Source organism: Vidua chalybeata, chromosome 1 (genome assembly GCF_026979565.1).
Source record: "Vidua chalybeata isolate OUT-0048 chromosome 1, bVidCha1 merged haplotype, whole genome shotgun sequence".
Taxonomy (NCBI): Eukaryota; Metazoa; Chordata; class Aves; order Passeriformes; family Viduidae; genus Vidua; species Vidua chalybeata.
In genome coordinates, this window is record NC_071530.1 from 47403578 (window position 1) to 47415721 (window position 12144).

Genomic DNA, 12144 nt, shown 5'->3' on the forward strand with positions numbered 1-12144 from the left:
GAGGAGGGGTTTTGTTTGCTCCTCTCTGATTGTCATGCAGATGTCTGCCTGCTGAGACCACAGCATAGGAGTACAGCTGAGCTGGCAGTGTGTTTGGCTCTTACAGCTTAGGAGTGAAAGGTGTTTCTGTTGCCAGCAGAGCAATACCCATCTGAAGCACCAAGTATAAATCTGTAAGTAAAAAGCAAATCCAGCTGGGTTAGGGAAATTAAAACAACTCGGGCTCTCCGTTCTGCTCCAAGTTTTATCTGCATAAAATTGAGAGGCAGCATCAGCATCTGGTAAAGAAACATGTTCCTACCTCCATCCCTCACCCCTGGGACCCCTTAAAAATCCCCTGTGCAGGCAGTGCCTTTGCTTCTACTATTTCCTGACCATGACTACCTTTGCTATAGTCTGACAAAGCTTTGGAGAATAAACCATCTCAAACTCATACAACTCATGTTGTACATTTCTGTTCTCATTAAGACCGAACCTCTTCTCAGTTCACACTTCACCTTAACTTCTCCCTCCAGAGTTTAACGCAGTCTCTCTTATTAACTTACTGTATCATCCATTACCACCAAAACTAACTTATATCTTCTGTTACATTATGGCATTCATAAAATACTGCACAGCTTCAGGAAGGCACCTTCCTTGAGACTTTGATTCTTGCATTCATGCAATGTTCTCATCATCTTCCTTTTTGTTGCACCTGCAGGACATCATTTCTCTCCTCTACTGGTGTGAGGCCAGTCAGGATGTTTTCCCCAGAGCCATCTGGATGGAGCAAAGGTCACCTCAGTTGAGAACTTCTATGATTGTCAGAACTGGAACCACCTTCTGGGTTTCTCACTAGCACAAGTTCTGAGAAAACCCCTTTACCATCTTTGTCAGCTTGGTCTCAGCAGGAAAGAAACTTACACTGAAACATCTGTCTTCAGCATGTGCAGTAGGAGGGAAAGAGCTGGCAGGTTCCTCCAGACTCAGACTTTTGCAATTGAGCTTAGTGAAATACCTAGAAAAAATATGAGGATAGAGGGAATCCATCTTGCAAAGCTCAAACCTTCCTAATACCAATTTGCTGCAGCCATAAACACTCTCAATGGAAAAATGGAAATACAGGGAAACAGCTGCCCCAGCAAAACACAGGAAAGGCAGCAGCCTTGAACTGACCGTGAGCACATCAGTATGCTCGGATTTTGGATTTCACAAGGGCCCTTCTCACAGGAAGGCTCATGTAACCATGGCAATGGAGATCTCTGGATGCATTTCATCCTTGTCACCACTAACAAACAAGTAAGTTAAATCAGATGCAGATAAGAAAAGTCTTCCCACTCCTCTTTTTACTAAACAGTTCAGAATTTCTAGGAATCATAAGGAATAAAAGACAACTTCAGAAGAAAAACAAAGTCCCAAGAATCATCACAACTCAGATTTTTATTCAACAGTGAAGTTGAAGGGAACGGTGTTTTTTCCCCTTCAGGGCAAATGTTCCAAATGAAAATTAAGTAAAAATATTGTTCCCCAAAAGTACTCACAATGAAACTGGTTTTCATTAAATATATCTGTTTGGCAAAATAAAATAAAAAAATTAGAACCCGTACAAAAAAAATCCCTTGCAAATTTCTAACACTGTAGCAATGACAATGATGTAAACCTGGATGTTTGGCAGTTGTAATTAATTTTTGAAAATTACTGTTGAACTTTGGACCAAGGAAATAAAAATCACTTCAAATAGCAACAAGCCAATTTCAGAGGCAACTGAGGCTTAGGGAATGCTATAGGAATGGGACACACTAGTGGCTTCATACACGGTTTGTGCGAGTGATATGCTAGTGTGGGGCTATTGTAAGAGCTGGGAGGAAAAGAAGTTAAAAGCTGTTGCAGCATTGCAGCGTATGGTACAGCAAAAACCTGCACTTTCCATTCTGGGAGCCGATCGTTGGGTGAAGGCTGGAGGCAAGAGTTGAGATGACGGTGGAGAGAATAATGACAGTGACGGATGGTGCAAGCACTGGGAAGCAGTTAACGAATTTCATCATCACATTGGATTCAGTGGTGAGCAGACTCTTGTGAGTGTCTGGGGAAATCTTCTGCTTACAGTAGCTGCTTTTGCTCCCTACCTCCCTCCTCCTTCCAGTTAAAGCCTCTGCCCTGCCAAGTGGGTTTCACAGGCATGCAGTTTGATAACAATGTCCTTTAGTTAAGAATGTCTATTCCAGTATTAAAAATGTAAAAAAAGTCCTCAGGAGGGTGCTTCTTAGTGGCAGTCTTTGCCTTAAGCAAGGCCAATGGCCTGCAATTACAAGTTAATTAAAGCAATGTGGATTTGGATGAGCAATGGGGAAGATGGGAATGGGGAAGGAAGGGATGCAGGGAACAGGGAGGAATGCAAGTGTTTCTACATCCCTCCCCAAAGCCAAGGTGCAAAAGTGGGTTTCTTTTTTTCCTCACACTCTTTTTTTTTTTTTTTTTTTTTTTTTTTAATATCTCTCCAGTTATAATGTATTTCCAGTTTCAGAGCAAGTTTCAATGACTGCCTCAGTTACAGTCATAAACAAAGTCGTAGTTGCTGGGCTCCTTTGGGATAGGTGGGGGAGCATCTGGGATTTGTATATTTTCCAAGTCAAGGAGGCGTAGCTTTATCTCCATGCTGAGCAGCGTGTCTAGGTCGTTCCGTGTTAGGTCACTCAACATATCCTTTCCAAGGAGGGCGTTCAGACCATCGGTCCATACACAATACTGCACAGGAAAAGGATAAAAAATCTGATTAATAGACTTTTCATACACAAACTCCTTGTTTGGTCTGGTCCTCTACAGTTAGTGCTCCCATGGGGACTTACAAAGAGACCTAAAATTAGGTTGATGCATTTTATCAGCTCAGATCTTGAAGAAGGCTTTCACTGAGCTGCTCAGAAAATGGAAAAACATTCCATAAAATGGGACAAAATGACAGTGTTTAGTTGTTTGACAATTTGTCACCTCCTCCAAACTACTTGGTGAATGTTCTTCTGCAATTATTGGAGAAGGAAACAATAACTTAGGACAATGAACCTCTGGAGAAATCTCCTTCACTCCTCTCATTGTACTCCCCCAGTATCTATTAAAAAAGCCTAAAGATTATCTTACACTAACTAAACTTTTAATTCCAAGACAGTTAAGTTAGGTGAACTAAATCCCACCCCGAAATCCTTCTTGACTCTTAGTGTAAAAATCCTGTACTATCTGCTTTTATAATTGTTTGCTGTCCTATATATGAAGCTGTTGCAATTGATAGTCTCACATAATTATGCCTACTTTACCACTATTTTACACAAAATAATATATTGTGAAAACTACAGTCAGTTTATGCTATGTCCTTCATGAAAATTAACTACCAAGCTGCTTGGCTATAATACTGAATGCTGCAAATACTGAACTGACCTCTAAAGCCTTTTCCTTACTCTTAGCTTTTTCCTTACAGGAGATGCCATCTTTCCCAGCAGCTGACAGCTTGTGATAAACGTGGGTTGAATAACCATTTAAAATCAGCAACAAATTCAAGGGAGATTGGTGATCTAGAGTCAACTTCTATTGAATAAGTCACTTTAATTTATTACTACAAGCCATTTATTCAACTATGAACAGAAGTACTCAAATGCTGTCATCTAAAAATAAAGGTTTCAATCATGAACTTGTGTCCTAGTTTGCAGGAGAAAAATTAAATTAACTGTAACTGCATTTTTATCTTACAAATACTTCTGCTGGATTTCATGCCAAAATAAAGGGTTTTAAATTTAGCTGACCATTTGCTACATGATGCCGCTGAATTTAAAGATAGCCGTGGTTGACTTCATCCCACAGCAGAAATGAGGATTATTTTTAAGGAAGAGAGAGAAGCCCCCCTCTTCATGCAGAAAAAGGGCATGTTTCAAAAATAGGATGGGTTAGCACACTTCAGCATCCGAAGTGAAATCCAACCCACTTAAGTCAGTAACAAAACAGTAGCAGAGGGAGCTTTTTCACCTAGGGTGTGGGCAAGCCAAGCCACAGCTTTAATATGAGATCAGCTATATGGAAGAGACTTTAGAGTTCAGGTTGCCCTGCTGACAAGTACTAAATAAACAACTTAGCCTGCCTATTCTAGGCTGTCAAAGTATGCCACTGAAGACTTTTAAAGCATGCATTTTTTTTTTGAGTGAATGCAGAGTATCAGGAAAAGAAAGAAGCTATTCTCGAAAAATAATTACATTTGAACAGACTATAATCTTTTATGATTTACTTGAAATCTTTCTCTGGGAAAGCTTTCCCTGAATTCATTATGAAGAAAGGAACAGAAAAACAAAAGTCTCTGCTCACGTTACAGGAGACCAGAGAAACTTCTCAACAGATGCAGCCCCTGATGCAAATCATCCATCACCTGCGCAGTGAGTGTGGCCAGCTCTTCCTCTGGGGAGGAATCCCAGAGAGCCAGAAAGCAGAACTGCAGTTCTCTCCTCTTCCAGATATAACTCATTCAGGGCCCACAGAAACCAAATTCTGGCCACAATTCTGATAAGTGCAATGGCCTGGAAAAGGGGCTTCCTCTCTAATCTCCATATTGGCAAATGCAGCTAATTAAACTCCTGCACATGTTGAGCAGAGAGACATCCTAATGAGATGGTGAAAAAACAGAGGCATTCATTCAGAAGCTTTTTTCTTTTTAATATGCAAAAGAGACTAAGAGCCACTGAAAAATTAATTTATGAGATTCATTTTCATAAAACTCCAATGAAACCTAATTATGGCCTCCCTCATCAGTTTCTCTGTCAAAAATCATGGATAAGATTAATCCACCTTTTTTGCTGTGTAGCTGAAACCAGTTATTAGTATTTAAATGAAAAACAAATACAATGGAATGATCTCATAGTACTGAATCCTCTGGCTAGCAGTAAGCTCCAACAGATGGCTAAGGGAATTCACAAACTTAAGTGTGCTAGAATGAGGTCCAAATCTCAATGATACTGGTTCAGTAATGAGATTTTATCAAAGAATTACTTTGGGAGACAAGAACTAGAAAGCTTGCACAGGTTTCATCCATCTGGATGCAGCCCTGAGCAACCTGGTCTGAGCTCATTACTGACCTGCTTTGAGCAGGAGGTTGGACTTGAGACACCTTCAGGATACCTTGTAGCCAGAATTATCCTAAGAGCCTCGTTCAATTTTTCTTTTTAGGATACATACAACTCCCACATTTCAGCCTCACTCTACAATCACGAGGGCTGCACAAGTACTTAAAAAAAGCCCTGCAAGTCTGACCTGAAATTGTCATGTACCAACATCATTCCTGATGCTTCACACAAAGCTTTCAGAATCTTGAGATGTCACCACCAGATCTTCCAAACTGACAATGCTGCTAAACTATCACTTCTATCAACAAGCATCCCAACTACTTTGACGAAGAGTCACAGGCTTCACAACATACTACTTCCCTTTCCTTGTGGGTACTTCCTCTGAACACTTGTACTTTCCACTTTAATCGTAAGTCACTCTTCTGCAGGCCGTGGAAAAATACAGAGGACGTGAGATGTCCTTTTAAAAACTTTCATTTGAGAGCTGTCAAGTGGCAGCAGAGACTGTTGCCTCTGGCCATTTTTTTGGAACATATTAGTTTTGTTTCAAAGAAGCTGCACAATACCAAAAAGAGATATGAAGATAAAAGGTGTGTTAACGCAATCATAAGCAATTGGGTTAGTGCATCTCACTGCTACTGCCTGTCAGTGGGATGCAACAGCAGCTTTTCAACATTTGAACTATTAAAATCCACCCGTAGCTATAGGCTATATTTGAGATACAGTGGCTGAAAAAATTGTTGGTTTTCATGACCATTTGTGCTTCTGAGCTGAAACTGTCTAGAATTCAGTTTCTGGAGAAAAATACTCGAACCTATGTTCAGTTCAGAGGATGATGACAACCATGTGTTGCTTACAGCTACAGCTCTAATGGCACATTTTGCCTGGGATACTACTGGTCTTTTCTCTTACATGAAAACTGACCAGCAAATACTTCTCTGGAATGAACATTCTTGAAAATGACACTCAAATATTAATCCACAGAAAGACCCAAATGGGCATAACTGTATCTCCTCTCCTAAAGTTAACATTTAATTGAAGGTTTTAGTCCAGAGCAACAAATTTTGAAGTGGCATAGCTAATACACTTCACTTGTACAGCAATTTCACGCGCTTTTTTAACACTACAGTATAATTCAATTTAAAGCAATCTTCTTCATCATCTCAGCACAGGGTCCTGAACTGAGACCAAATGTGATATCTAAAATTAAGTGTGAAAATGGAACACAACTCTTTTGCTTTAGAAACAAGAGGTATTTTTTTTAATATAATGCATTCTGCTAAGCCTTTACTTGAAATTTCTTTGAGAGAAACACATCCAATGATTCAACACAATTAAGGTAAATTAATCCCATCACATTCCAGAAGGCAATGATGTATTCTATTTCTTTGTGGCTTTTACTAAGAAAAGGGAGCAGGGAAGGGGCTATCAGTCATCCTTGCTATTGGTATTTACATTGTCATTATACAATTGAAAGCTGCTGCAAAACACTGTCATGTGGAGATGGAATGAATACAGGAGGCCTTCTACGATCACTTGTTATGAATGGTCTTAAGCAGTATGAAAATAAGAAAAAGGGGATATGCCATTCTAGAGAGCACAAGTCTTTGGCTGAAATTGAGACCCAATTATGGTATAACCACCCCTGACTAGGGGGTGGTTGTCAAAATTCATTTTGACAGTGAACTGAGTTCATTGTCAAAATGAACTGAGGCTGGCAGTGATTCTTTGAAAGCTTGACTGTACAAATTCTCAGTGTTGAAAGTTCACACAGCAAAATTCTCTTGTGTCTGAAGTACAGCAGACCACAAGAAATCAGGAAATGGTGAGCGAGGTCTGTAGAACTTCAAGGTCTGCCCAAGCTTTCTTATTTCTGTTTCTTATGGCTCGTATTTCGGGAGAACTTAAAAACACTGGTCTGTAATTTGGAGCTTCATGTGCTCTGTGATGTAGGAATACAAAACATGTTTCTTCTGTGTCTCAGATATGCAAAAAAATTGCAGAAGGTCTCGTTCCTGTACTAATCCCTTGAATTTGTCAATTTGTTGTGAGACATAACACTGATTTAGATGGACCAATACCCTGGGCCAAGATGCCTATTCTTATGTTCTTACAAAGCCATCTGGTGCCTTAAAGCAACTAAGATAACTTCAAATAAATTTCTGTGCTCTGAACATTACTTACCTCATGCTTGTCTGGAGCAATGAAATTCAACTGGCCGCTTGAGTCATACAATATAGAGAAAGCAAGCTCTAGCACCTCCTGGAACAATACAAAGAAACACATATTAATGCTGCATGAGAGAGGCATCCGTACATCCAGGTCTGTCTTTCTTTCCTAGCCATTATTCCCCAAAATAAGTTGAAAAACAGTTTATGGTAGTCTCCTGTCTGGCCAAAGCTGCAGCAGTACCAGACCACTGCAAGAGAGAGGCACAGCAAGAATACCACCATGGTTGCTTCAGTCAAAACAAACTCACTCACCTCAGTGCTTACTGTGGCACACTGGGTCATGAATTACATTACCATTTGAGTTTAAATTTGAGCTAGTCAATGGTGAGGATTAAAATCAATATAATGAATAACAGTACACTTGCAAGAAACTCTTCATGAAGACTCACAGTTTTTTTCACTTTGTATAGATTAAACTCACAAAGTTCTGCAAGGTTCGACTCCTTGTGTTAAAAATCTTTTCAAGACAATGAATATTCTGGTATATACTTATGTTCTTTTCACTGCTGGAAATATATTAAATTATTCCCTCACAGGAGATTTCTGTAATTTTGTTTCCATCTGAACCAGAATCGCCAGCCTCAGTCAAGCCAAACTATGCTGGTTACCTAAAGACCCAAAGGAATTTCGGGAAAGGAAATAGCAATCATCTTTTTGTCCCCTCAGCACTGAAGCTGGAATTGTAAAAGATACCAAGGAGAATTCATAAAGTGCTGACCTTCTCTAAAAGTCACCTGGACTTGAATTTCCCTGAGGAAACCCAGGCAATCTGAATAAACAATGATCTTTCAGTGGCCAGCAGTGAGCATGCAAAGATGTTGTCTTATCAGCTGCCACATTATGGTTTCTGCCTGCATCACTATGAGTGCCATTATAAGGATCTCACAATCTATACCACAATCTCGGTGGTATGGATATATTAACTGTGGAAAAAAGACCCAGCTACATAGCAGAGTGCTGACTTGTAACTATGATCTGTATCACATGTCCTGTTCTTTTTGCCTCTTGGCTTCCTCAGCCTTGTCACACTGATACCTTTTGCTGACCCTCAGCTGACAACAGTCCCTGCACTGCCAGCGGTGAAAGGAGAACAGCTTCCTAAATTTGCAACACTAAGTTTTAAAATGGAAGAACTGACTGTGGGGACTGCAGCATAAACATTGTTCTAGATTGCTACCCCTGAGCTCCTGGTCTGAGACAGACATAGATATTTGGATTTCTGTAAGGGCTTTTTTGGTTTTGACCTTGTATGATTAAGTGCAGAGTCTGAACCATAAAACTTGCAATTCTTACGGATAATCTTGGATAATAAGAGATTAGGCTTCTCATGGGAATGTTCTTGTTTTCCTTGAGTTTAGTTACTAGGTTTGACTTGATGTATTGCCAAGGCTACAGGAGACAAAGCTGTATTAAGTCGTCATTGTGTTAAATCTCCAAGGAGGCTGCAAGTGCAAACAGTGCTGGTGCGCTCAGCAAACCAATGGCTCAGACTCACATGGCCCTTTTGTGTTGTAGGCATGTCTCTCAGCCACACCTTATTAAGAGTGATGTCCCTCATTACAGAAACAAATCTACCTCTGTCCACATAAATCTGACATTATCTCCTCCCACAGTGTTATAAATTACTGACAGAATACACCAAGTAATGCCACTGTGGTTGTAGCTCTGAAAAAAGGGCTTGTGCTGTTATATACTGTGATGTTCCTGAATTTAATGAAGGTCAACAGTCCCATAGGCCTGACCCCTGTAATTTTTCCTTTGGGAAGCTCCAATGAATATACTTTCTTCTTCACCTCAAAGAGAGAAAAAGGGGGAAAAAAAATCTCTGCTTGGAAGAGGCATGTGTCAGGATGTCAAGGGTTTAGTCATTTCCAGTCAGGCAGAGAATGAGAAAGGACTATGGTAAGGGCACCTAGCTTCTCTTTCTGGGGAAAAATATTATTTTGGCAGCCCTGGCTACAGCTCAGCTTCTTTGCTGGCTGCCCTGGACTCTAAAGGCTTGGGAATGATAACTTCCAGGTGCCAGCATCTCTGTTGCTTTATGCACAGCAAACTGTCAAGGAAAATGGAAGCCAAAGGAGCTGGAGTTGCCAACTGGCCTTCCACATTGACAGTAGTCTCAGTGGTTGAGCTGGCTGACTTGTCAGGGACCCCCACCTGGTTTTGATACAGTCCCATCACTGACAAGGAGGAGCTGGCAATTCTTAAATGAGAACTGGTCAGTCTTTATCAGCCATCTGTAGTTTTCCCTTCTTTTCTCTGTTCTACTTCTTAACCTTTCTCACAGTAATTTTTCACTCAAGCTGTTTCCACTTGTTTCTCTATCCTTCTGGTCTTTTTTATCTCACATTCCCTCCAACCTGTTCCTTCCTTCTTTGTTTTGCTTTCCTCCTCCTGCACCTCAAGCTGCTGAAACTCACTCCCTTGGCACTCCTAGCTCCTTCCACGTGTTAGACCTCTGCCCTTCCCCAGATGCTTCTCAAAGGTAACAGCACTGGGACCCACAGTGCGCCTCTCTTCTGAGCTGTGCTGAAAACGGAACAAGAAATGGCAATGGCAGGCCAATACTTCCCACTCCTTGGATTCAGCTCTGTGGGGGAAGCTGTCTTAGGTGGTATGAAGGGAAGGTTGCTCTCCCATGTCCCGAGGTTCTCTCTCCCCCAGTCTCCACTGGTCCCCAACACAGGCCAGAAGCAAGCTATTTTTCATGAACAGGAATTTTGGGTGCCTATGGCGAAGTGATCCCATGCTACTTTCTACTTTCTCTGTCTTCAACACCCTCAAAACACCCATGTCTTTACTGAAGACTGAGGCCTGGCCATGTTGAGCTTGCTTGCCAGAGTCAGAAGATCTGCCCCAAAGAGCTCTCTAGATAGGCAGCAGTGGGAAATGAGAGGAGAGGAGAGGAGAGGGAGAGGAGAGGGAGAGGAGAGGAGAGGAGAGGAGAGGGAGAGGGAGAGGGAGAGGGAGAGGGAGAGGGAGAGGGAGAGGGAGAGGGAGAGGAGCTCCATTCATCAGAGATGAACCATTTTAGCTGACTAAAAAGGCACAAAGCCTGAAACCTGCCACATCAGCAGATAAAGGGTGATAGGAGAACACTTCAAAATATCTGGCCATTTTCTTTTTCTAATTCTTTTGTCATGCTTTATTTTGAATACTGCAAAATCTGATGTATTTCATTTCCTTGAAAATCATTGGTACTACTTGGGAGACAGAAATAAGGATTTAAAAATTAAGCCTAATTTAAAAACACAAGCAAGACAAACAACAATGGATTCAGATCTGGTCCTGTCACATCTTTTCAGCTTCATATGCATGCAAATTCCAATTCAGTTTAACCCTTATTTCTTTCTAAATTGTCCTGCTGAAAGAACAATGGCCATGTGCTGGCAAATGAAGAGATGCTGAAGCCTTTGTTATGGACATTTTGCCAATTCCAGCTATGCTCATAGCATGGCATTCTGCCATTCAATTTTCTTTTCTGACAATGAATAAAATTGAGGTGGACGTTATATATGTACAAAGAAAGCTCAGAATGAAAAGATCTCTTAAAAATATATTACTGATTGTGAAATTTCAGAAAGTGAAAGGTTTTATACACCAAACTCAGCTGAATTGCATTCTGTGTCTGCCTTTTTATAAATTTTAATTGCCTAACCCATATATAACTTGATATGCTGCATCCAACATGTTATTCCTATGTCAGTTAAATAGTTGCAATATTGTGCCTGACAGTTTGATTGGGGTGACAGATTAATTCAAAAATTCTGATGTGCTTCTCAGGGGAAGAAATAAGGAATTGAGGAAATAAAAAAAAAAGCCAAACCCACCAAACCAAAACCCCTGCACCACATAAGAAACAGTAAAGCCATCAAAATTGCCATTGTCTGGGTCACAGATAGAATGGCTCCAGCCAAGGATGCAGCCATGCTACCTATGAATTCCAGATCTTCACATTCTCAGCCAGAAATTTTATACCAGTCCAAAGCAATTTTACCTAAGGAAATGGGGCAATGCTGAGAGCTGAGGACAAACTGATCTGCAGCATTTCTATTTAGCATTAAATACTATCTAGACATTACTGCGCCATAAGGATGACACATTTCCATCACTGCCACCCACTGCTTTCCATCTTTCCCTTTTGTGTGGACATATGAGTGCTAAGGCAAGGAAGAACTAAAAATATTTTATATGCATCATATAAATGTCCCAGCCAAATGTGCTGATGGTTCAGCTGTAACATGAGGTAGGAGTTATACGTAATCTATTGTACTCATGTGTGTGTGTTTGTGGCCTGATTCAGAAAATCAACAAGGAAAAATACTCTGGGATATATTTTTTCCTCACTTGACTTTTTCCTTTCCTATCATGTAAAGCCTATGTTGAAAGGAGAGCAACTTCTCTATAAGAAAACAAATGCAAAAAATAATCAGGTTGCTTTGCCCATCTGTGCACAGTTAAGGAAAGAGAAGTTGAAGCTGTGAAGGTGCAACTAGTTGTGTGATGTAGCTTTGACAGGACCTTCTCAATTTTTATGGCTCCTTTCAGAATGGCTTTTTCAATTTTATCTAAAGTGTTGAAGCAGAAACTCTTAAATTCACTATTTTGTCCATAAAAATCTCCTGGTCTGACCCAAAAATTTCTCAGTTTCAGGTAATTAGAAATTCTGATTTGAAACCTGTGATCTGGCTCCCAGACCTCTCAGAGTGCTCTTCTAGGTCAGACTGAACACCATTAGAGTCTCATTACTTCTTGTAAGGTGAGAGAGACAACCTGATAGAAAATTTATTTACATACCTCATAGAATATGGTATTCACCACTAACGATGCCAGACATTGCT

General features: G+C 40.5%; 1 protein-coding gene across 5 annotated transcripts in view; it reads right to left on the reverse strand.

Annotated features, from left to right (window-relative positions):
• Positions 1 to 1401: 1401 nt before the first annotated feature.
• The window catches only part of ELMO1 (engulfment and cell motility 1), a 302773-nt gene continuing 292030 nt past the window's right edge, over positions 1402 to 12144 (reverse strand). For all 5 annotated transcript variants that reach the window (XM_053942149.1, XM_053942139.1, XM_053942157.1 and 2 more), the window contains 2 exons: positions 7257 to 7334; positions 1402 to 2724 (listed from right to left, as the gene is read on the reverse strand). In XM_053942149.1, the coding sequence (XP_053798124.1) occupies positions 2524 to 2724; positions 7257 to 7334 (279 nt within the window). In that variant the 3' untranslated portion in view covers positions 1402 to 2523. The remainder of the gene's footprint in view (positions 2725 to 7256; positions 7335 to 12144) is intronic.